We start from the raw sequence: 25,976 nt of genomic DNA, 5'->3' as shown, positions 1-25,976 counted from the left end.
ATTATTGTAGGTGAATATGCTTTACATAAAATGTACCATTTTAACCTTTTAAAAGTGTACAGTTTAGTGGCATTAAGTGGCATCAAAATATTGTGCAATTATCACCACTATTCACCTCCAGAACTTTTTCATTATCCCCAGTACAAATTCTGTACCTGTTAAATACTAACTCTTCTCTCCCCTCATCCCCTGGTAACCTTTACTCTCTGTCTCTATGAATTTGACTACTCTAGTTACTTCATGTAAGTGGAATCATATGATATTTGTCTTTTTGTGTCTAATTCATTTCACTTAGTACAATGTCTTCAAGGTTTATCTATGTTGTCACAGGTACTATGTTGTAGCAATTTCTTTCCTTTTTATGGGTGAATAATATTCCATTGAACATACACCATATCTGTTGATGGACATTTGGGCTGCTTCCACGTTTTGGCTTTGTGAATAATGCTGCTGTGAACACTGATGTACAAGTGTCTGTTAGAGTCCTTATTTTCAATTCTTTTGGAATTGATGTAAAATTGTTGGATCAAATGAGGATCAAATGGTTTCTGAAGAACAGCCAAATGGTTTTCCATAGCAGCCGAGTCATTTTACACTCCCACCAGCAATGCACAAGTGTTTCAATTTCTCCATATCCTTGCCAACACTTGTTATTTTCTATTTTTTTTTTGTGATAATAGTCATCTTAATGAGATGCTTAAGTGCTATCTTGTGGGTTTGATTTGCATTTCCCTAATGACTAGTGATATTAAATATCTTTTTATGTGCTTATTGGCTATTTGCTTATCTTCTCTGGAGCAAAATCTATTCAAATCCTTTGCCCTTGAACTATATTTTTAATGTCCTACTAAACTGGATTCTCTAATATTTCACTTATGATATTTACACCTAGCAGACCCACTTAATCTGCTCCCAAATTCCTCAGATATTTATCATTTTAAACTGTTAAGTTTTGGTATAATTTGTTATGCAGCAGTAGATAACTAACACGGGTTCAATTCTGGAAAGGAGGCCCTTTTTTGTGCAAAGAAAATAGAAATTCCTACTCCCTTTCTTCTGCCCTGGGTTCCTCCTTCCTTCACTCCAAATATGGTTTTGAAGCCACAACTCCAGATTTGCTCAGCCCCAGGGAAAGTTATATGAACTCTATTTAAATTGGGGTTCAGCCACAAACGAACAATCCTGTTGGACTTTGGTGGGCAGGGAATGGAAGCCAGATTGCAAGAAGGCTCAACAGCACCCAGGAGAAGAAAATCTCGTTAAGGAAGGGGTTTGGTGGAGCGTGAAGGCTTATCTGGGAAGCATCTGATCTTGGACAGAATGTGAGGGTGAACTTTAATCCATCTCAGCCTGGGTTTTATAGGCTGAATCTATAATTTTCATCTCCTCATGACCTCTTCCTTTGGGGACCCCATCCTCTGCTCACTGCTCTCTTTCCTTGTAATACTGTACAGGCCATGTGGACCAAGTGGGGCTGACCCGGCCTTTGGTCTCCATGATATCCTGATTAGAGGACTCCATTCTCCCTGCTACGGACACTGATTCAGGCTTGGAGTTAGAGTTTCCCCTTGAGTTTTTGCCGGAAATATCAGAAAAGACACTCTTTTTTCTTTTTCTTTTGGGAATGTGAGTTGTAAAGACCACAGAATTTCTGAAGCCGCCTGGGACCATCTTTACCCCCCTCTTGAGGAAGCCTGCTAGAAAATCAAGTCAACTCACAGTAAACAAGAGCTAACAGATGAGGAACAATCATTTAAACACCTGGACCCAGCCATGCCTGAAGCCCAGATTTGTTGCATCCACCAAAAGATGTTTTCTCTTGAGTTAGTTTGAAGTTGGGTTTCAGTCAGTTACCAGTGAATAGGAGAAAGTTTGTGGCAAAACTGAAAGAATCATATTCTCCCAGGGACCCAAGCAACCCTACTGTGGTATCCACCACTCTAGGAAGAGAAAAAGTTATGAAAAGGGGAGAGGCATCTCAGTTAGGTGAGAAAGCTGGGAGTGGGAGACGGTGGGAGGAGCTACAATCTCAAGGGGAAGGATGAACTCTGCCTAGTCCATTCTCTGTCCCCAAGGCCTAACAGAGTCAGCCTTAGCATGCAAAAAGTCCCCAAGAGGGCCTTCTTGTCCATAGCTGGTCAGCAACACCCGTGGGCTATGAGGGTGGTCCTGCAGGGTCACGGGCCCTCTGTAGCAGTATGGGCACAGGGTGGTGGGTGAGCATGTTATCCATGTGGAAAGTCAATGAGACTGGTGAGGAAGACAGCCAGCAAAGCCTAGCTGCGGTGAGAATCATTCAGAAGATGAGCTGCCTGGGGATCCCAGGGATAATTCTGAAAAGAGAAGGCTGGGTCTGTCCTTGACAAGGGGGACTATTAATCAACAGGATTTAGGGACAAATGAAAAGCCAAGTACCGGGCGCTGTAACACCAGAGACAAGAGCAGTTCTGGCTGCCTGCTGTGCTCTGTTTGCTGGGGTTGGGACCAGGTTTCTACTGTCTTCATAAAACAAGTTGGAGAGCTTGTCATTCTTTTCCGTGTCAGAAATAGGTTACATAGGCTGGAATAAGTTATTTCCTGGAAGTCTGAAAGAATTTATTGCCCGAATGATTTGGGGGAGGTGATTCTTTGACAATGCTTTCAGATTCTTCCTTGCTTATGGGAGCGTATGGGTTTCTTTTTGAGTCTATTACTTTTGTTTATTAATTTGAACTATACTTTTCAATATGATTTTCTTTAGAACAAACAATTCCAAAATTCATATGGAACCATAAAAGACCCTGAATTGCCAAAGCAATCTTTTGTAGGCCTTTTTTTCTCTTTCTTCTTTTTGTTCTCTTTTCTTGTGGTTTGATAACTAGATCCTATAACATTTGTTGTAAAGCTGGTTTAGCGGTGCTGAATTCTTTTAGCTTTTGTTTACCTGTGAAGCTTTTGATTTTTCCTTCAAATCTGAACGAGAGCCTTGCTGGATAGAGTATTCTTGGTTGTAGGTTTTTCCCTCTCATCACTTTAAATATATCCTGCCACTCCCTTCTGGCCTGTAGAGTTTCTCCTAAAAAATCAGCTGATAACCTTATGGGAGTCCTGTTGTATGTTATTTGCTGCTTTTCTCTTGCTGATTTTAATATTTTCTCCTTATCTTTAATTTTTGTCAATTTGATGCCTATGTGCCTTAGCGTGTTCCTCTTTGGGATGATCCTGTGTGGAGCTCCCTGTGCTTCCTGGACTTGGGCGACTGTTTCCTTTCCCAAGTTAGGGAAGTTTTTGGTCAATATCTCTTCAAAATTTTTCTCAGGTCCTTTCTCTCTCTCTTCTCTTTCTGGGACCCCTAAAATGCAAATATTAGTGTACTTCATGTTGTCCCAGAGTTCTCTTAAACTATCCTCGTTTCTTTTTACTTTTTTCTGTTCTGCAGTAGTGATTTCCACTAATCTGTCTTCTAACTCACTGATCCGTTCTTCTGCCTCATTTAGTCTATTTTTTGTTCCTTCTAATGTGTTATTCTTTTCAGTGATTTTATTCTTCAACTTTGGGTATTCTTTATATTTCCCAGCTCTTTGCTAAAAACTTCGCTCTGCACATCTTTTCTCCTCTTGAGTTCTCTGAACATCTTTGCCATCATTATTCTAAACTCTTTCTCGAATAAATTGTCTATCTCCTCATCACTTGTTTCTTCTTCTGGAATTTTATCTTGTGCCTTGGCCTGGAAAATATTCCTCTGCCACATCATATTGTCTATCTTTTTATTTGTATTTTTAGGTAGGTTAATTATGTTTCTCAACCTTGTAGAAGTGCCTTTCAATAAGATTTTAAAACTCTATTCACATAGTCATATGAGAATTATGTTTTATTTTTTTGTTTGTTTCCTCCCTTTCATTTTTAAAGAAAAACTTGACTTATTCTTTTTCAAAAGTTTCCATATTAATCTTACATCTGCATTAATTATATCAGCTTGCTAATTATATTTGTCTTTTCCTATATTAAACTTCTCATGGTTCTAGCTATCTCAATGCTTTATTTTGTTTATTTATTTTATTGAAGTGTCATTGACCTATGACACTATATGAGTTCCAAGTGCACAGTATAGTGATTTAATGTTTCTCTACATTACAAAATGACCACCACGATGTATCTAGTTATCTTTTGTCATTTTACAAAAGTACTGCGATATTATTGACCATATTCCCATGCTCTGCATTTCATCCCCATTACTTGTTTATTTTGTAACTGGAAGTTTGTGCCTCTTCATTTTCCTCATCTGTTTCTTTCCTCCCCCAACCTCCTCTCCTCTGGCAACCACCAGTTTATTCTCTGTATTTATAAGTCTGTTCTGTTATGTTTGTTCATTTGTTTTATTTTTTTAGATTCCACATATAAGTGAAAACATACAGTATTTGTCTTTCTCTGTCTGACTTATTTCACATAGCATAATACCTTCTCTGTCCATCCATGTTGTCACAAATGGTAAGATTTCATTTTTATTTATGATTGAGTACTATGCCACTGTATGTATAGACCACATCTTCTTTACTCATCTGTCAGTGGGCATGTAGGTTCTTTCCATATGTTGGCTATTGTAAATAATGCTTCAGTGAACTCAGGGATGTATATATCTTTTCAAATTGGTATTTTTGTTTTCTTTGGAAAAATACCCAGAAGTGGAATTGCTAGACCATATGGTACTTCTATTTTTAATTTTTAAAGGAACCTCTATACTGTTTTCCATAGTGGCCGCACCAATTTACATTCCCATCAACAATGCACAAGGGTTTATTTTTCTCCACATCCTTGCCAACACTTTTATTTAGTGTCTCTTTGATAACAGCCATTCTGACAGATGTGAGGTGATACCTCACTGTGATTTTGATTTGTCAATATTTAGATTTATTTATTAATGCTACTGCTTTCAAATTCATTAAATTCCACTTTCATCTTTATAATGCCTTTATTATTTCCTTTTTCTGGCATTGAGCTGGTCTGTTTTAAATTTCTCTCCCTGAAACTTTGAGTTGAAATATTAGTTCAATTATTTGTATTATTTTTTTCATAGATAATGAATGCATTTAAAGTGGTTAAATATTACAATGTTCAACTGCATTAGGGCCAAGGCCCAACATGTGACACCTTTGAAGTCATAATGACATAAACTGGTGTTACCTTCATAAATATAATTATCCAGAACTTCTGATTTCAAAGCAATCTACCATTACAGCTTTCATTTTCTCTTTGATGCACAGTTATTTAAAGAAAGAGGCTAGGATTATTGTCATTGTTCTTGTTTACTTCTGTGCGTAATTCCTGGTTTATTATCTCATGGACGTGGAGTTTGTCCTGTCCAGTTTCTGCTTTGGGGGCAACCTTGATGTTTTCTTCCTAATACACACATGCAGTAAAAGTTTCCTGTGTGAAAAGAAAGTAGGTGCTGCATGTGGTACAGAGTTTGATATGAAGCTTTGATTCAAATTTATTCATGATAGTGTTGGGTCTTTGACGTCTTTTATTTTTGTCAATGAAATCTATGCTGAGTTGACTAAATAACATGTTAAAGACTCACTACTTTTGTGTTTCTGGCAACAGCTCCTTGTATTCCTATCATTTTTTTTTCTGTTTTGTTTGTTTTTTAAAAAATAATATCTACCTATTACACCACACTTCTATAGGTCAGAGGACAAGCACAGCATGGCCGGGCCCTTGGCTTAAGGTGTTGGCCTTACGCTCTCCTGCGACTCAGGCTCCTCTTCCAAGCTCATTCCTGTTATTGGTAGAATTCAGTTTCTTGCAGGTGTAGGACTGGAGTTCCTACTTCCTTGCTGGCTGCCAACCAGGGTCTGTTCTTCTAGAAGCTGTCTTCACTCTTTGCCACTTGGTCCCCTCCCTCTTCAAGTCAGCAATAGCACGTGGAATCCTTCTTCTGCTTTGAACCTCTCCAACTTCTGCTGACAGGAGAAAGCTCTCTGCTGTTAAGGGCTCATGGGATTAGATCAGGCCTCCTCAGATAATCTCCATATTTTAAGGTCCACTGTGCCATCTAAAGCAATGTAGTTATAGGAGTGATACCTCATCAAATCTGAAGCGGGACATCTTTAGGGGATGTTAAATGTATTCTAATGCACAATGGCTCGTAAGTCTTTATTATAAAAGATATATTTTATCATTAACTTTATTTTTTAAAGTGCCAAACAACATAGCTTCAAATTACACAAAATAAATCTAGCAAGAATGTTTGACTAGGTCTCAGTGTGCTGGGCTGTCTGCTTTGAGTCTGGTTTGTCAACCAGCAGCCAGTTTTAGTTAACTGCAGGCAGCAATGGTCAGCTGTTTCCAGACCTGCCTCAGAGTCTTCCAGACGTTATGCATGGGTTCAGTGTGGTAGTCAACGTGCAGCTTTTGCAGCCTGGCTGCTTGAGTGCAGATCTCAACCCATTACTTTCAGCCAGGTGGCTCCAGCAAGCGGGGAGACTACCCTATGTCTCTATCCGGATAAGCAGCTGTATCAGACCAACCTTGCAGGTGGCTGCCCTTGGCCTTTCACTCATGTAAGCCAACAAATCACTTTCAAAGTCTGAACCAGTTTGAGCTGAATTTTATGTCTTTTGCAACCAAACGTATCTAAGCAATGTTGGTTATATATTAGCTTTTACAGAAGATGGTTTATTGTATCATTTGTCTAGGAGATCTTAGATACCAAACAATTACAAGGACAGCAGACCATTTCCAGACACCTAAGGCCTTCTTTCTGACATCAGAAGGCCTCTGAGGGTGGGCTGGCCAAGGTGATTTCTGTCAAGAGGCTGTACTCATTTCCTTAGTGGGTAAAACAAGAATTATTCCTCCTTCCCTTCAAGATGCCCCCTGAGGTGGCCCTCAGGGCCTCAAAGCCACCTTGCTCCCTCCAAGACCACAATGTCTGTCCGAATTTGGCACATGTCTATTTCCTGAACTTTACCCCTCCACTCAGTGATTAAACTCTCGTGATAGAAAGACTTCCTTATACAGATAAGCCAAAAGAAAAGGATAAAATCCCTGGCATCCCACTACCAGGAAACAATTTCTATTAAATAGGTTGGTGTGGAGAATTCCAGCGTTTTTTGAGGCACACATGCCCTTGGGTACCGCGGATAACTTGGGGTGCAAGTATTGCAAGTTACAAATTTAACAGCTCCCTCCGTATGGTCACGACGTCCAATGTGGTCAGCTGGGGGCGCTCCCCGCCCTCTCCTGGGATAGCTCAGGTCCCTCGGAGGCCTCCCGCCCTCTGGCCCCGCCTCGCGCCCCGGATCTTCGCGGGGCCCCGCCCGCAGCCAGCGGCTGCGGAGCCGGTGCAGAGGGGTCTGCGGGCCGCGCTGCCCTCCGCCCGGGCCAGCAGGTTAGGTCTCGCCAGGAGGTACCACGCTCCCCACCTCCTGCCCAGACCCCTGGGTTCCAGCCGATTCCACCACCACCCACCACTGCCTCCTCCACCTCCGACGGCAAAGCTCGACTGTCCCCACTAAAGCGGAGGTGGTTCGGCGATGGCCTCTGGTTCGCGGGCTGGGCTGACCGCCCTCCGAGGTCCTCACTCGCCAGCAACTCTGTTCTGCTCTGCGATTGCGAGCCCTTGGGGGGCACTGTCCAGCCTGGGGCGGGGGCAGGAATTCCGGGCATACTTGTTAGATTTCGGCGCCACAGAAAGACAAAGCGCGAGATTTCTAATCGGTCACCTGCTGCACTGCAGGTTCTGTTAATCCCCACGGCCCGAGTCACCTGGACTAGCGCCCACCCCCGAGGTTCGGATGGAACCCGCCTGGGTCGGGGCCTGGACGCAAGCATTTTTTCAAAGCTCCCCGGGGGGCTTTTCAATGAGCAGCGGGTCTGAGCCCTGTAGGAAAGGACTGAGGTCTAGGCTCACCTAGAAGGTGTAAAATTTATTCCAAGATGTCAGTTTTGTGTCAGAAATAAATGCAAAAATTGCATTCTTCTCTGTAATGTCTGTGTTCGTTTCGATATAAAAGCAATTGTAAAAGATAATTTTCAGGAAAAGGAAACTTGTCAAAAAGCATTTATATGGAGTGAAGGAATTGAATTGCAAACGGAGGCAAAACTGGTTTTTCCACAGGGCAGAGAGAAGCGGATGGAAGCTCTGCAGGACCAGACTAGTGCTTGCATAGCCATCAGTGCCTGCAGTTTTGAAAAAGGTGCAAAATAGCTCAAAGATCATGAACTGGGCTAGAGGCAGACAGCATGGAGGTTGTGCTTTAAAAAATGCATAGTGTTTCAGAAAAGTGTTTCTTCACAGTAATTTAAGAAGCCATCTGGAAAAATTCTTTGTTACAGTGTTAATACTGCTGGTGTCCCCCAAACCCAAAATACCCAATTTCCAGTCACTCATGAGATATAACATTTTTCTACTCTCTGGGCTTTGGGGCAAAACCCCCCAAATACGCATGGAAGTTACTGTTACAGATAAAGGGAGGGGTTTGAGTCTTTTGGGAGATGGTAGGGCGAGGATTTAGGAGCAGAGTCCTGGGTTCAGGTCACGCAATAGCTGTGGGACCCCTCTTTTGGGAGCCTCCATTTCTTCACTTGACTGCGGTAGATCACAGGGTTCCAGAAGCTTCCCGCCCTGCTCCTGCTCAGCTTAGGTGGACAGAGTAAATCTCCTCAGTACAGGCTTTTCTTTGTTAAGGGTTCGGTTCTTTGAGTGGTCTCCTTTAGTTATGTAAATGTGGCCAAGTGGGCACCCATTTCCTGGCTGAAAGCGCAGAAGGGATCTTCTGTTGCCTGACAAAGCTATGCTTCTCAAGGCTTCCAGGAATGCAGAGCTGGTAGCAGGGGAAGTATCTTGCACTCCAAGCTCAGCGCCTTTGGGGAGGAAAGGGCTTGAGACCACCGCCCAACCCCCAACCTGTTCCTCAGGATCCGGTTGAAAATTGGCTAGAATTTACTGTCAGGAAAGGCCTAGAAAGTTGCTTTCCGGGGACAAAGAGAACCTGAATTTGTGGGTTTCCCCAGAAGACTGTGTAACCTACTGGGAGTCACAGGACCCAGCACCCCTAAGTTCCTCTTCTGCTTTTTGGGGAAAGATGGCTGTGCTGGCGAGGGCGGTTCAGAGAATCATCACTCTGGGTCTGAGGTGTGGGCCCTGCTGCAGCCTGTGCCAGGAAGATAGCACTGCAGCACCCACAGGGCTGGGTGGGGGTCCACAGTGTCACCGTGTCGCCATGTCAGGGAAGAGGCAACAGCGGAGGAGGGTAGCTCACACTTTCCAGAGAACACACTTTACACTAAGGAAGCCCATGAGGTTCCAGGCAGTTTAGGAGTGAGTGGGCTCCAAAAGGAAGAGGTAGGATTTTTGTAGGGAGGAAAGATAATTTTCCCTCTACCCTTCTAGGTTCTTGGCTGAGACCCTTCCCTATAATAAAAGATTAAAAGGGAAAAGCAAACAGAAATTTACTAACATGTGTACCTCCTAGATGCATGGAAGATATCCAGGAAAACTCTCTGAAGTGACCCAAGCTGCCACCTGAAATACCATTGTCAGTTGAAGACTAAAGAAAGATGGTGGGGGGAGCATCAGGACACCCTACCCGGCCCCTCCCATCTCCGGCACTGTCCACCCAGGCAGCTGGCTACGATGATGCCCTGCTTTTTTGCACTTCTGGGTGTCGCATGTATCCCTGGCCTGGACTGTCCCTCCTTCCCTTTTCACCACAGGCAAGTGCCCACTCCTCCTTTAAGACACACTGTCAGGCCCAGGCCTGAAGGCTGCTCCCGCCCTTGTGCTGGGGCCTTCCTCCCTTCCTTCTTCTGTGCTAATGCTCGCGCCCCACCCCTTACCCAGCCCTCTCTGCCAGCCCAGCCTGGGCCCCTGAGGTCTGAAACAGAGTCAGGAGCAAGGGCCCCGGAGGGGCAGAGACTGAGGAAGTTCCCAGGCTGGCAGTCTGCTGCTGCCACTGAGAGCTCCCTGTCCATGGGGCCCAGCTGGAGACAGAAGGAGCCCAGAGGAAGGGTTGTGAATCCAGGGCTTCTGCTTCTTGTCCCTCTGCTCTCAGGATCAAGTCTGAACAGCCTCCTGCAACCCAGAGGCCTGAGGTTCCCAGCAGCCTTCCCTTCTGACAAGCCTGCTCTGCTGCCTTCTACCCACCTCCACCCCCACCGTGGAGAAGCTCCTGTCCTAAGGTCTCTGGCCTCCCTCCCCTCGTCCTGCCCACTCTTCCTTCAGATGGCAGCTGAGCACAAAGCCTGCCTCTTGACCCCCACCCAGGCCCTGGGTCCAGTGGCACTTCCACCTCATCTCCTGGCTCTTGCCCTCAATGGACTGAGCTCTGAGAAGGCAGAGGCCCAAGTACCCCACCCAACTTTCTGCTGCCCCTGGCTTCATTGGGTAAGTGATGGACAAACAGTGCCGGCGACCTGTGTGGTCACAAGGCCCCACCTCAGAAAGGCCCTGTGCTTGGTTTCACTCTGCTGTGGCCCTCTTGAAATTCTTAACAGTCTAAGATGCTGTGTTATATTAGGATCCAGCCACTCCTACCACTCACCTGGAGGAGAGGCCTAGCGTGGACATTAATCAGTGACTCTCTTGGGGCATCTGACCTACTGGGTGCAGGCAGGGAGCTACTGGCTTGCTTATTACAGCCCTAATGCCCCTTCTGGGGGTGGCTGCCCTCGCCACCCTGGAAGTAAGCAGTTTAAACCAAGGTTCCCTGCACAGTGCAGTCCCCGCAACAGCAGACCCCACTGAGCTGTCTTGATGCTTCTGGTCAACCTTACCAGCTCCAGGTTGGCTGAAGGAACATCAGGAAGCCTAGCAGCCCCAGCATGCCCCACCCACCCCCACTCGCTGAAACACCAGCCTCAGGGGCAGCTCTGGCCTCCCCGCCCCACCCCCAGGAGAAAGCTGTTAGCTGTAGGTCTCTTGCACGCCCACCCCGAACAGCCCCCAACAGGGGGCGTCTTTCTTGACTCTGGCCCTTGTGGCCTCTGCTTTCATCCCGGCTCTTACCTCCCTCTAAGGCCTGTCAAAGGGTCCTTGTGTACCCACCAGCCAAGAACAAGGAACAAGCTATGTCTTCAGAGATCTCCAGCAATTTTGGCCCCCACAGACCCTCCAATGGAAATGGCAACAGGAAGTTAGACACCAGAAAAAAACCAGTCCCCTTTTATTGAGAAAATAGAGTTGATCATTCAGTCTTTTTCCAGGTGACTCCACTCTAAAGGAGGTGGCATCCTTCTGCAGCCACCCCAAGGACCCCTGAGCCTGAGTTGGGTGGCCCATGAAGGCCACTCCAGTCCTTCACAGGGGCAAATGCTGGTCTGCTCAGGCTCTAGAGAAGTAGGTGTGCAGGTTGGGCAGGGTTCTGGAGGGGGGCTATGATGGGCATGGGGGTGCCCGGGGTAGGGGTGGGGCTGGGGGGGCAGGAGTGGCCGGGCCACGTGGTGTCTTGCTGAAATGAAGGAAAGGAAGGGACAAACACCACCAGCTCCCGAGGCCTGGCACCGTCTCCCTCCAAATTCTTCATAAATAAAACTTCACAGTAATAGAGGAATGTCCACTTCCAGGGTCAAACGGGCTGGTTTCTGGCTGGGGAGCCAGGCCTCCACGGGGCTGCAGGAGGGCCCTCGGCCTGGGCTGGTTGGGCAGCACCGTGAGCGCCGGGGCCAGAGCGCTGCCCCCTGGCCCTGCGTCAGGGGTGAGGTGGGGCAGCAGCCCATCGGGAGGTTCTGAGGATCGCTGAGGTAGTCAGAGCGGCGGGTTGTGCTTCCAGACGGGGCGTCACAGGACGCAGCCAGGAGTGAGGCCACCTGGGGGTAGAGACTGGGCAGCCAACTCCAGATAGGTCTGGGAGGGGGTGTGTGTGTGCTGAGGACCTTCCAGGGCTCGGTCCCCAGGAGACCTAGGGGTGTGGGGGAGCCTGTGAGCCTGCACAGGGTCGACCCTCTCCTGAAGGGGCACCTCGGGCCCATGGGGAGACAGGCATTTCACAGGAGAAGGAGAATCTTCTCGGTGAAAACAAGAGGGCAGCCACAGACCCATCCAGGGCCAGGCCTAGCCCAGGTAACTGAGCACAGGGTTCCTTCAGAGGCCACCAGGGCCTCCCACCAGGTCAGAGGGAGCCAGGCAACCCACTCAGGTTAGGAAGGTGGCCAGCAGCCAGGGGCCTTGCTCCCCAGAGGACCTTCTCCGGTCTGGGCAGATCCAAACGTTCCCGGGCCTCAGCGCCACTTTCTGGAGAGGGTCCCCTAGGGAGGACCCCTCTGGCTACCTGCACTCTACCACACCCAGGTGCTGTGCCCTGGCACAGCAGCCCCATGATTTCCGGGGCTCAAGGGCACAAGCTCTAGCCTATCTTGGTGGCCTGGCCGGGGTCAGAGCACCTGGAGCTTGCGGGAGCAGGTGAGGTTGCCGTGCACTAGCCCCCACATGGCCAGCAGCTCCGTGGGCAGCAGCTTGTGCACGACGAGCATGGAGCGGAAGAAGCAGGGCTCTTTGTTCATGCGGCTGTTGCGGTTCCTTGAGATGCCGAAAGTCTTGAAGCCCTCGTGGGCCGTGGGCCGCACACCCAGCACCTCCAGGCACATGCCCAGGAAGACGTCGTCAATGGGGTACAGCTCCAGGGTGTCGCAGGCGTGGCGCAGGCGCCGGGCCAGGCCCCCAGCCATTAGGAAGCCCCCTCCGCCTGCGTATGGCGGGTAGCTGGCCTGGCTGTACAGGACCCCGGGGATGTAGTATTTGTTATCCTTCCTGCGGATGGGCCGAGCGTGCTGCAGGACGTCGCCCACGAACAGGTCTTCCTGTGGCCGCCGGTCAGCCAGAAATTCCAGCAGGTTGGTGGGGTGGACAAAGACGTCGTCGTCGCCCTTGAAGATGAAGCGGACGTTGGGGCAGTAGATGTCAAGCCACTTGAGGAAGTGGATCTCCTTAAGGGTCAGGTTGAAGAAGCTGTCGAGAAAGTCCCACTGCAGGATGTCACCGTAGATGCGGTCCTCGTAGGCCAGCAGCTGCTGGTAGTGGGCCCGCTCCTCCTGCTTGGAGGCTGTGCCCAGCAGGAAGAGGGTGCGCACGGCGCCGCGGCCCCTGCCCGCTGACTCCTGCTCGCGGCCCCAGGTCTGGCGGATGGCTTCGCGGCGGTCATGCTGTGTGATGATGGACTTGACCACCACCAGCAGGTAGACGTCACCATTGCACTTCTCTGGATGGTTCAGCAGTATGGGAAAGTATCGGCAGTGGCGATAGAACAGAAACTGCTGGAAGTGTGGCTCCAGGCCCTGGAACCAGGGCTGGTGTGTCAAGTTTATATTGGCTGAGCAGTTAATGGTGGTCACGTCCCAGGCCTGGGGCCCCTGTGAAAACGTGGGTGCGGGGGTGACCACATCCTTTGGGTTCTTCCAGAAGTTGTCAGGGTTCGGCCGGTGTCCGCTTGGTTTCTGGGCCTTCTGTAGCCCTAAGGTGGGTGGTGCAGGCTCCTGCAGAAACTGGCTGGGGGTCAGACTGCGCTGGAATACTGTTACGGCCACAAGCAGGGCCAGGGACAGGCACACACTCTTGTAGATGGTTCTCTTCCTGGGGGTAGGGGTGAGGTGGGGAGAGGATGGTACAGAGAAGAGAATAAAGGATGAGTCCCTTTGTACAGAGGTACAGTCACAGATAGGCAAGTGGACTCTGGGCACAGGCTCAAGTCCCAGGGCTCCTGAGTAGTCAGAGGAGGGTGCTGCTTTCTCTCCCATCCTGACCTTTCTCCTCCAGGGCCAGAGGAGACACACAACACAGAGCCTGAGTATAAGCACTCTGGAGCCAGATTGCTGGGATTCAAATTGTAGTCTAGCCACTTTCAAGCTAAATGGAGAGGTTGAGTGGATCTCCCTTAATCTCTCCAAGTCCTATTTCTTCTTTCCCAAAATGAGGATAACAACATGGGGTTGCAGTGCTATCTATAGTGCCTGGCCTGCGGTGGGTTTGGAGTCAGGGGACTGCTGTGATTCTACAAGGATGACCTCTGCTCTGCTCCCTACTGCCTGCAAAGCACTTTGTTTGCTTTGTGCAAACCTGGTGAAACATTGGAGTGAGCTATTGGGAGGGGCAGAGACAGCATCTGCTCAAAAAGTGTGGGGGACATTGGGGAGCAGGCTTTAACTTGGGATCTGAAGAAGCCTGACCCTTCCCTGTACCCCACATCCATTTGACTCAACCAAAAAAAGAACAGCTCTCATGGCTGACAGAGGCCTGAAAACGGGGTGGGCACCTCCTAGCATGTCCATTGCCTCCTCAGCCCTAGTCTGGGCCTCACTGGGAGAGGTGAAGTCCTGCAGTTCTGCTGCCTTGGGAGGGGGATAGTTGGACCCCTACTCTCCAGGGATCCTCGTGCCCAGGTTACCCTGCCACAGCCCTTTGAGAAGCAGAAATCAGAGCGTTTTGCCAAGAGGGCTGGCAGGGCCAGGGCCCTGAGTCCCTGGACCCTAGGACCCTCTCTCCTCAGCTCACACTCTGGAGGTAGCCAGGCTACCTGACTTGGTTTCTCCTGTGGAGACACAGGTGCTGAGGGCTCCAGGGAAAAGGCAGGCCAAAAAAGTGTGGCTTCACAGAGCCAGGCCAGCAGGGAGATGGCCCTGAATGCCCAGAGGGGAGATTCAGGGCAATGGTAGAGAGACTGCGAAGTTGTGAGACAGGGAGGTGGTGGAGAAGCCTTGGGTGGCCTCAGGACCAGCTGGTTGAGGGTGCAGGTACCCAGGGTCAGTGGAGGCTGAGCACCATGGAGGGACATTTTTCCATGGGGTCCCAAGGTTTCCTGTGTATAGGGCTGGATCGAGATTGGATCACCTGAAGCGCTGGGGTTGGGGGGTAACCCAAGACCCTACCCTCCCAGCAGGGAGAAGGAGTGCTCTGGGGCCAGTTCTCCCGCCCTGGGAGTTTCCTGCGAAGTTTGCCACACTCCAGTTGGGCAGGCCAGACTGGAGGAAGTCCAGCGGGGGTCACCCGGAGGAGGGGGATGAGGCATGCCCCTCCACCCCAGGCGGGTTCCACTTGCAACGCCCCACTCCATTTGTAGGAAAAAAGCCCCCAAGGGGAGGTGAGGGGGTCTGGCGGAAGGCCTGAGCTCCCGGGGAAGGAGAGCCGCTCCGCTCCGAGATGGGGGTTGAGGACCAGGGTAGCTCAGGACGCAGGAGGCCCTCGAGATGGGGGACGGGACCCAGCAGCCGGCAAGACCTTGGCGTCCCCAACTCCTCGGATCCCAGAATGGGATCTGGGTGCCTTGGGGCCCGGGGGTAGGGTAGCAGAGGGGCCGCCAGGGAGGGCTGAGCGCACCGGCCCGTGGTTCCCAGCTGCCAACCGGCTAGTCCAGGAACCGTGCACTCCTGGGCATCTCCGACCGCCGCCGCGCCACCCCATCTGTGTCCGAGAACTGAGGCCAGTCCCGGGAAACCCAGTGCGGCATCCCCATCTTGTGCTCCCTGGCCTCCCGGGAGGCGAAACCCAGGGGTCCCCGCGCCCCAACCCAGGCCCCCCGGCCCGACGGCCCCACTCACCACAGAGACATGGCGGCCCGGGCCAGGGCAGCGGCGGAGCGGGGCGCGCGGGTCTCAGCTCTGGGCGCCGCGGCTCGGGGATGTTGGGCGGGGACAGGGACCGGGACGGGGGTGGGCGGGGGCGAAGGCCGGGCCGCTCCCCCGCCGCGGCTTTCCTCTTCTCCGCGGCCGGAGGAGGGGCCAGGAGGGTAGGCGGCGGCCAGGTGCCTTAACCCCTTCGGCGCCCCCGGCCCTCCATCCCCGCAGGCGCGCCCTAAGCCCTCCGCACCGCGCGGGGCGACAATACCCATTTCTCGGAGGTGGCACCCGAGCCCCGGAGCGCGCGGAGCCGCCCAAGATCACCCGGCCCGAGTGTTAGTGACCGAGTCCCGACTTCACAGCCCAAGAGGGTCACCTCCGTCTCCTGGGACGCGGTTTCCCGGGGGGAGGGGGGCTTCCCTGGGAGCGCCGGCCCCTCTGGCCGCGTGCGACCGGGACCCCACCCACCTGCAAACCTCCCCGGGCCCCAGAGGTCCAGCCATTTACCTCTGGCCGGGTCCGGACTTGTTCTGGGTGCGGGAGACAGAAGCAGACAGCGTTTCCTTCTCCCTCTGCTTCCTCTTGCCGTCTCCCCTTTCCCCTTCCCAGGCAGGCCTCCCGCACCCAGCTGTTGGGGTCTCTGGCCCAGCTATCTAGGGCTGGGTCTGTGGAAGAGAGGGACTGGGGCCTGGAGAGCAAAACCCTGAGGAGGGGTCAGGAGGAGGCTGGGCTGCCTGTGTGGGGACCCTGGCCCAGGCCGCAGCTCTGAAGCCTTCTCTGCGCCCCCGGGCAGCGGCCCTCTCCATCTCTGGGGTCCTACCCACCTCGGAGAGCTTCTCCTCACCACCAAGGGAAGGCCTGGCTGCTCGGCCCGAACTTCCTTTTCATCCATGAACAAATATTTCACTCAAAACCCTTTTTGTCTCTAAGCCTGGATTAATCTGTTTATGTGTGCCAGACCCAGTTACTCCTAGGGAGTGGGCTGCACAGAAACATAGAACTGGGAGGGTCGTTCTTGGTCCAGGTGGTTCTGGGGTGGTGTGTGTTCCAATCTGGTGACTTCCAGAATCCTCTAACAGGTTAAAACCTCATCTGATCCTGCCGCAGCCTGGATGTCTCTCCTAGTCTTGTTCCATGTTGAGGTCTCAACACTCAGTTTGCAGTAGGACCTTAAAATGCCCATAGTATTGAAACGGAAGCATTTCACAGCCCACTAAATAACAGGTAACACTCATTAGGTAGGTGCAATATGCCAGGCACGGTTCTAGGCCCATGCATGAATGAGTCACTTAATCCTAGAGGCTATTATTATTACTTTACAGAGGAGGAGATGGAGATGCCTGCCCAGTGGACCAGGTCTCATAGTAAGCAAATCCAGGAGGCCTGCCTGGCTGTGGAGGCAGCTCTTTCACCCTTCCACCAGGGAGAGCAGTGACAGGGAGCTACTTCCTGCCAAGGGGCACCCAGGGAGGCCGGGAGGCCACAAGGTGCAGTCAGAGGCAGGTGATAGGAAGCCTAAGGAGGCTGCTTTTGCCCAGCGGGACCCCAGACCCCTGAGGCTGGGGTGAGGACCCTTTTCATTAAGGCTCAAGGGCCGCTTGGACAGGGAGGAGAAACCCAACACGCAACAGAATTTTCCAGGGTGTTGCAAGCTTCAGTGAGAGAATGTGAAGGAGCTTCCAGGCAGAATTCCAGTGGAGAACCCTGGGGCCCCGCCCTTAGTAATGGCCCCTCCCAAGTACCAGAGCAGGAAGAAGGTCTGCCCTGTAGCCCAAAGCCCCTGTTGGCCTGGCTGCCCTCTGCTGAGGGCCGCCCACAGGCCCGCTGGCCACCACAGGGCACCGGGTACTTCACTCCCCTGCCTGGGCTCTGGGTTCTGCCTTGTCCAGCACGTGCAGCCCTGAAGGAGGGCTGGCGCTCTCCTGGCTGAGGACAGCCCACCTTGCCTCGGCACTAAACGTTCACCTGGAAGCTGTAGGGTCTCTTTAGGAGCCTGGAAAGGGTGGACACAGCAACCCCTGAGAAGGGGTTTTGAGTCCCGGTTTGGAGACTGGAGGGGCAGGGTTGGGTCTGCACTTCCTGGTTGTCACTATGGACATGTGGTTTATTCCTTTGAGACCTCAAGTTTCCTGCCAGCACAGGGCTACTTGAGATGATGCCTATGAGGCAGATCAGTGTCTCCTAGGTGGTGACACCATGACAGACTGGCCATTGTTAGTGTTATTGTTGCTAATATTTGACCCAACCCATAAGGTCCCAGAACCCAGGGCTCAACAAGGTGGTGATTTGGCGGGGGAGAGTGGGGGAACTGCCGCCAAAGCCAACAGTGTTTGCCAGTGGAATCTGGTCCATTGAGAGGAACAGTTTGTCATCATGGTTCATTTGATCTGTGCCTAGGTGGAACTCAGACTGGGAAATGGATGACAATTAATTACTCAGTCCCTGACTCTGGTGTGGGGGTAGGGGCTGTGGGAGCTGGGCCAGGCCCTGGTCAGCTTTCACTGTCAGTCTGACTGGCTTCCCTGGGGCCGCTGGGCCTGTCACTTTCAGGAGCACTGGCGCTGGCCCAGCCTGGCCCCTCCACATGTATTGGCCCCTGCCCCTAGGGCAGAGCCCCAGCAGATCCCTACTGATGGTCTCAAGCCACAGCTGGAGTGGTTGAGCAAGGCCCCTGAGGAGGCGGAGGTCAGTCTGCAGATGGAATCTGTCACCTGCCCCATAGCCCTGGCTGAAGGCAGAGGAAAGCTGCAGAGACAGAGATTCCCCAGAGGTGGAGGGTGGTCTGTCCATCACCTTGGAGGGAGGGTAGGGGAGTGGGACGAGCTGGTGGGGTAGGGGCTGGAGTCCAAGAATGGTGGGAGTGGGTTACGTGTCCTTGTCACATGGTCATCCTCTGCTCCCCTCAGGTTGACATTCTGTCCTGGAAGAGGGAGCTCAGTGAGTGAGCCCTGCCTAGGAGAACCCCAGGCGCTGCCCCTTCCCTTCTCCTGGCACACTTTGTCTCTTACTCCCCCATCCCTCTGCCCCCAGCCCTCTCCTTCCTCCTCTCCTCCCTGCTCCCTCATTTCTCTCTCATTTCCCTTTCCCCATCCCCCTTTCCACTTTCTTCCATATTAGCCCCCACCAACCCTCCAGATCCAGATCCCACTGTTTTCCCCTGAGGACGAAAGCCCAGGGCCAAGGGGCTGCTGAGCCTTCAGATAGGGGAAGCCATCTGCTGGACCAGAGGGTGCACCGGGTCAGCCCCTGGCCAGATAAGGTGTAAGGTGCTTTGGGTGCCTGGGAGAGAGGCCACTGCCACCTGCCAGTGCCAGGGGCTGGAGGTCAGAGCTCCAGAAGGAACAGCGACCCTGCCTGTGGTCCCTTCAGTGCAGCAGTGGGATGTGTGTGAGTGTGTTTGTGAATTCACGTGTGACCATCTACACTTACACCAAGGGTCTGTTCATTGGCTCCAGAGTGTTGGAAGCCTGTGTCTGTTGCAAGATGTGCACCTGGCAAGAAACTGCACAGGCCTCTCTGCCCAAAGCGGAACGAGCCCAGCAACCCAGCAGAGCAGTGCTTTGAGCCCAGCACTTTCTCTAATTGGTCCTGGGTGCCCCCACACAACCATCTGACTGGAGGGTTAGCGAGTCCTTGGTTAGCATGTCCTGGAATTTGCCCCGGGACAGAAAGTGGGGCCCCCTCGGGCTCCTGGGCAGTGGTGGGAGATCTGTTTTTGTGCCTCTTGGTAGTAGATGCTTTAAGTGGGGCAGCATTGATTTCACTGTCACACACCACCTGTCCAAGAGGTGTAGGGTGAGGCCTACTGTCCTCTCTCATCTCTGGTCCTCGGAGGCCACCTATATCCACTGCAGGGAACCTGACCCAATCTGCAGGGCACCCTGGGAGGTTAACCAGGCTGTGTACAGGCTGGCACTAAAGGAACAACCGAACCCCTATCCCCGGCCCCAGGCCAGTGCTGTCCCCCTGCAGACTTCCAGGGGAATGTGTCCTGTGGGTAAGGTCTTCCTTTAAAGAGTGGGAGGAAGAGGAGGAGGCCAAGAAGGAGTGGAGAGATGGGGGACAGGGGCAGAGAGCAACAACAGGCTTTTCAAGCATGAGTGTCCATTTTGGATTCTGGGAAGTCATCTCACCTAAGGGAAGATTGGGCCAAAGAGAAACCCAGTTCACAAGTGGTTGAGAGAAGGTGGGAGGAAGGTAAAGGGGGCTCCTTGCAAGGCCCCCATATGAGCAACACTGCAGGCAACCCCACTCTTGCCAGGGAACCTCAAGATGCCCTTCAATGGCCAAGTCCTGATGGAGCCAAGACCGACCCAACAACTAGGAAGGTCACGATGTTGCCATAACCACTGAAGATGCTTTAAAATCATGATTTCGGGGCCTGCCTGCAGAGAATCTGATGGAACCTGGGAAATGGTATTTTTCCACTTTCCTTGATGATTCTGATGTACACGAAGGTTTGGGAACCGCTGGTGTTGAGCTCGCCAATTCCTGCTCTTTTTGTCAGCTGTGGGCAAGGGCTAGTGGGGGGACACTTCCTCCTGGGCGCCTGCGAAGAGGAAAGATGGAATGGGAGGCAGCCGTGGAGGAAATTGGAGCAGAGATCGAAGAGCTGAGGAATTCACTTTCCCATTGAAGCAGGTGGCGGTTGAGGAAGTGGAGGTGAAGTTAGGAGCTTGAGAAGAGTGGGAAAGGGGGCCAAAGCCCCTGAGTGGGATCTAAGAATGCCAGGGAGGGACAGAGGAATGTTAAGCACCAGGCAAGGGCGGTCCTGTGCACCCTGGAGACCCAGGCCCACGACTGAGGCAAGGATTGTGCAGGGCCTTTTGGCTGCAGGTAACAGAAACCCAAATCAAAGTAGCTTCAGCTTGTTTGATGGGCCAGTGATCATGTCTGGGGGGTGGGGGACGGTGATTGGCCAGGCCTGGGTCATGTGTCCCCTGCTGTGGTCAGAACAACCCTGAGAGGGGCAATTTCCTTAATGGGAGCTGCTATTCTCAGGAAAGCAGGGGAAGAGCTGCCCAGGCCAGTCCTGCTCACACCCCCCTTGGATTCTCCAACCACCCTCCAAAGCGAACCCCTAAGCCTTAGAGCCCCAGGAAGAAGAAGGGGTGGTGGCCATGTGGGGATTGTCTGCACATGTTTTCCTGACAAGTCCTTCTCTCCTTGTGGGGAAGAGCTCCAGGTGGGCCAGTGGTGGGTGGACACAGCTCCCCTGGGGGGCTGCCCATGCTCTGGCCCCTTTCCTGTGCCTGGGACCCCGCTGGCTGGCCTGGGGGCAGCTGAGGCCACCCAGGGCTTTGTTGGGGTGGGAGTCTGTCAGGTAAAGGTGGAGCTGGGCAGCCCTAGAGAAAAGCCAGAGTTCAAAGAGACCCAGGAACCAGGGTCAGGGCGGCCTCCCCAAAGCTGGGCAGAGAAGGCTGGTGGGAATGGAAGAGCACCGCCAGGTGCTGCTCTGGACGCAGGCCTGCTGGGCTGCACCCCAGGCTCCTGTGGGCAGGGCGTGGTAGCCACACTCACAGCATACACACACAGGGCCACACAGGCGGCAAGCGACAGACCCAGACACACACCCCACCCCAGGAACAGACATGAACACCCAGACAGACTCAGTCAGACAGACAGCACTCTTACAGAGACACATTCACACTTAAGCATGAACATTCAGAGACAGGCATGTGTGACAGTCATTCATATTCACACACGCTGACACACCTAAGATATGTGCACACTCGATGGGAAATACATAGACTCACACGTATACATGCACACTTACAGAGACACGCATTTCCAGAGAGAGGGAAATGCACTTATACACACCCAGATACTTATATCACACACACACAGATGCATGCATGCATCCACACCCTTTCCCGGGTGGGAGAGGCTTCTCCCAACCAGGTCATTTGCTACCAGTGACACCCTGCCTGGCAGGCCCTTGAGAGTGGGCTCCACACCAGGCAGGTCTCTACTGCATTCATGAGTGGCCTCTTATGATCTATCACCAGGTCCTCAAGCCTATGCCAATCCCTCTCCCCAAGAGCCTCCGGGTACTGCCCACAGGCCCTTTCTCCCACCCGAATCTACCCCCCCACCCCTTCTCCAGCTGCCCTGGCCTTCCTCTCCCCTTCACAAGACCCCAGCTTCCTTCAGCTCAAATGAGCTCCCAGATTCTGCATTGAGTGAACTGCTCATCTTTCAAAACCCACCACCAAGGTCCCCTCCCCTGGAGTAGATGCTCCCTCCCTTGGTTGGCATCACCTCTGTCTGTCATTTCTCCATTTGTCTCACTACAACTAGGAGCAGGGACATGTCTTTCTGTTTCTTGGCAGCACAGGGGAAGGGAGGCATGGACGCCCGACGGTTGAATAACCGAGAGCATGAATTGGTAGCAGTGGCTGGCAGGAAGGAGGCCAGTCTCTCCATGGCCATATTCAGAGGATGACGGGGTGTGCCCACCCAGGGAGACCTGGGGGGCCCAGACAGATCTGCAGAGTCCCAGCCCCACCCCCAGCACACACATTCAGATTCACACTGACACGTATTCACGTGTGGTAGGCATTGTGCCCCTTGCCCTGGACAGCTGGGTGCCCCCTCCCCCCGGCCACCAATGACTCACATCCCCACCCGCCAGGCGGCCGGCTTGGGCACACACAGCCTCCTTTCAGCCCCTTGGCGTCAAACACTAGGTTAGTCTTCCCTCCCCGGCACCTCCCCCTCCCTGGTGAGCCGGCCTGCCCTCCCAGCCTGGCAGCTCAGCCCCACGGGGAGGCCACGCAGAGGCCTCCTTCCTCTCCGCAGCACAGGGCTCCCTGTCTCTCATCACCCGGCTCCTGTCCAAGCCCCGTCTGGCTGCTTTTTCATGGCCCAGAGCCTGGCCAGGTGCATTCTGGGCAGCCCTGCTCCCACCACTGCCTGCGGGGAGCTGTCGGCCCTGGTGCTGCTACTCTGGCCGAGCCTCCTAGCCCTTAAAGTCCTTCCCAGCTCCAGTCGAAGGTCCCCTCACATCTGCAGAGTCTTCTTCACACATACCTTCCCATCTGCTTCTCTCGCAGCCCTAATAGCCTGGGCAGGCACAGATATTTATTATTCCCATTTTATTGAAGGAAAAACTGAGGCCCAGAGAAAAGTCAGCCCACTCTGCAAGTCGCAGAGCTGGGACCCATCTCAGTAAAGAGAGGTTAATACCATGCTGGACTTGCAGGGGGGCTGCATTGAGCAGGGTGAGGTGCCCTGGAGAAGGGTTCTGTGGGTGGGTGCCCTGAGACAGTGGCCACAATCAGTTCTGGGTTTTGTACCCATCCCTCCCTTCTTTGGTAACAGACCTCCTCCCTCTGGTTTCAGGGTAGGCTCCCAGCCAGGCTGGGCCAGTCACAGTCCCTTATGCCCCCTCCTGATACCGTGTTGTATTTGGTAGAAGGGATGAGCCTACAACCTGCACTGGGCTGATCAGGGCTCTGCCCTGGGGAGTGGAACTGGGAGACAGGTTCTCCTTTCCTCTCCGGTCATCGGGCTTTTGAGGGTGTGACTCTGAATATACTGGAGAAAAGTGCCACAGGCAACCCACTCCCCCGTCATAAACAACAACAAAAAACAACACAGAGAAAACAGAGAAACAGGAGTCTGAACAGGGCCGGAACCCTGGATCTAGAGGCCCTGTGGTCAGTAAAACAGTGCCCCTCCATCGAAGATGTCTATGCCTTTATCCCCAGAACCTGTTACTATGTGAGGATATGGGCAAAAAGGATGCAGATGTAATTAAGCTTACAGACTTGGAAATGGGGTGGTTAGCTTCAATTATCCAGATGGGCCCAATCTCATCACAAGTGGCCTTGAAAGCAGAGAACCACTCTGGCTGGAAGCAAAAGGGAAAGTCCGAGAGACTCCGGTATGACAGGGATTTGACATTCCTTAATTGGTTGTGAAACACAGGCATAGAGACCCACTTGGAGCTCAGAGACCAGAGAGGCCTCTGGCAGCTCAGGGTGGCCCCCACATAATAGCCATCGAGCATACAGGGACCTCAGTCCTGTAACCACAGGGGACTGGATTCTGCCCATAGTCTGAATGCGCTTAGAAGCAGATTCTTCTCAGAGTCTCCCAGTAAGAGCCCATCTCACCTTGTTTTTGACCTTGTAAAATTCTGAGCAGAAAAACTAGCTAAGCCAGCCTGGGCCTCTGACCTACAGAAGTGTGAGAGAAAAAATTTCGAGCTGCTTAGTTTGTGGTAAGTTGGTACAAGCAGCATTAGGAAGATAATATAGGGCCTAAGAACTCATGCCACCTGCCTCCCCTGATTTGGTTCCAGGTGCCAATAATTTTTTTTGTAGGTGGTTTTTATCACCTACAACCAAAGGTTCTGGACTGATGCTGTTATTGTTATCTGACTGCATTCACTGTTTCCCAAACAGCCTGCCCTCATGGATGGTAGGAGACAGGGCACCCAGGACTTGGGGCAGCCACCACTGCACAGGCTTGGGGATGGCAAAGGATGTGGGAGGGACGGGCCCTCTTGGATCTCAGAACCTTCAAAGGTCTGAGGCAGTTCATCCAGAAGCTCAGGTGGCCCTGCTCTGCCCCTTCCTCACCAAGCAGGGCTGAGGTCACTGGGGAGAAAGCCGGCACCTGGGAGCCAGGGAGGAGTGACTTGTCTGGAGATTTTCTAGGGTGGCCTAGTCAAACTTGTAAACATTGACAAGGTAAAAAGACATAGGGAGTTGTGGTCCAAGGTGCGACATAGAAGGCTCCTGAACTGACCTCCTCCCAGGAACATATCAAATCTACAGCTATACACAGAGCAAATTTTCTCTGAAAGGAATCCAGAAACCTGCTGAGTGACAACTGCACATTGAGAAAATGGGAAAATATCGACATCAAAATGGTAGGAAAGTTTGAGACATACTCTTGCCATATAGTCCATCCCTGGTACAGTGACCTCTACAGGGAGGGAATTTACAGCCCCCAGCTTCTCCCTGAGGAGTGAAGCGTTTGGACCCAACATCTAGGGCCCCAACTTCTAAGACTTCTACCTGAGGGAAGAGCCCCCAAAACACCTAGCCCTGAAAGCCCATGGGGCTTTTGTCCCTGAGACCCACCAGACTATACAAACAGGCACACAGTTGTTATTTGGCTATCCCCCCAGGGCTGTACTAACAAAGTTCCAATGGTGTTTTTCACAGAAACAGAAAAAAGAAAACAAACCCAAAAAACCCTAAAATTTATATGGAACCACAAAAGGTCCCAAACAGCCAAAACAATCTTGAGAAAGATGAATAAAGCTGGAGGAACTACATTTGTGATTTCAAGTTATATTACAAAGCAATAGTAATCAAAACAGTATGGCATAAAAACAGACACAAAGATCAATGGAACAGAATGATGAGTTCAGAGATAAATTCATGTATATGTAGTAATTCAGAACAAAAGAGGCAAGGCCAAGAATATACAATGGTATTGGGAAAACTGGACAGCCACATGCAAAAGAGTGAAACTGGACCTCTGTCTTACACCATACCCCAAATCAACTCAAAATGGATTAAAGACTTGAATGGATTACAACCTGAAACCATACAATTTCTAGGGAAAAACAGGGGGTAAGCTCCTTGGCATTAGTCTTGGCAATTTTTTGGATTTTTTGGATTCTACACCAAAGGAAAGACCACAAAAGCAAAAATAAACAAGTGGAACTGTATCAAACCAAAAAGCAAAGGGACCACTGACAAAATGAAATGGCAACCAATGGAATTCGAAATATTTGCAAATTTTATATGTGATAAGAGGTTAATATTCAAAATATATAAAGAGCTCAGACAACTCAATAGCAAAACACCCTGAGCATTCTGATTTACAAATGGTCAGAGGAACTGAATAGACATTTTCTCAAAGAAAACAGCCCAATGGTCAACAGGTACCTTAAAAAGTACTCAACATCACTAATCATCTGGGAAATGCAAATCAAAACCACAATGAGATACCACCTCATAACTGTTAGGATGGGTAAAATCAGAGAGAGGAAAGATAACAATTGTTGGTAAGAATGTGGAGAAAAGGGAACCCTTGTGCACTTTTGGTGGGAATGTAAATTGGTGCAGTCATTACGGAAAATAGTACAGAGAATCTTTAAAAAAATTAAAAATAGAACTACCATATGATACAGCAATCCACTTCTAGGTACATATCCAAAGGACATGAAAAAAAGGGTTTTGAAGAGATATTTGCACTCCCATATACATTGCAGCATAATTCACAATAGCTAATATATGGAAACAACCTAAGTGTCCATTGTTGAAGAAAATCAATAAACAGTCAATAATAAGAATAGAAAAGAGTTTTATCTGAGCCAAATTGAGGACAAACCCAGGAAGCCTTCTTCCCAGATTACTCTGAGAAACTGATCTGGAGAGTTTTAGATCTTGTCAGAACAAAGAACATTAAACAAGTCAGGGTTACAT

General features: G+C 51.3%; 1 protein-coding gene across 1 annotated transcript; it reads right to left on the bottom strand.

Annotated features, from left to right (window-relative positions):
• Positions 1-11,128: 11,128 nt before the first annotated feature.
• On the bottom strand, positions 11,129-15,648 carry B3GNT7 (UDP-GlcNAc:betaGal beta-1,3-N-acetylglucosaminyltransferase 7). Its single transcript, XM_074364477.1, has 2 exons — positions 15,508-15,648; positions 11,129-13,546 (listed from the first exon to the last, which is right to left on the bottom strand). Exons 1-2 carry the CDS (start codon positions 15,516-15,518, stop codon positions 12,352-12,354), a joined length of 1,206 nt encoding a protein of 401 aa, XP_074220578.1. The 5' UTR covers positions 15,519-15,648; the 3' UTR covers positions 11,129-12,351.
• Positions 15,649-25,976: the final 10,328 nt, after the last annotated feature.

Source organism: Camelus bactrianus, chromosome 5 (genome assembly GCF_048773025.1).
Source record: "Camelus bactrianus isolate YW-2024 breed Bactrian camel chromosome 5, ASM4877302v1, whole genome shotgun sequence".
NCBI classification, from domain to species: Eukaryota; Metazoa; Chordata; class Mammalia; order Artiodactyla; family Camelidae; genus Camelus; species Camelus bactrianus.
Note: the sequence above shows the minus strand (reverse complement) of the source record. Positions and strands in the feature narration are given on the sequence as shown.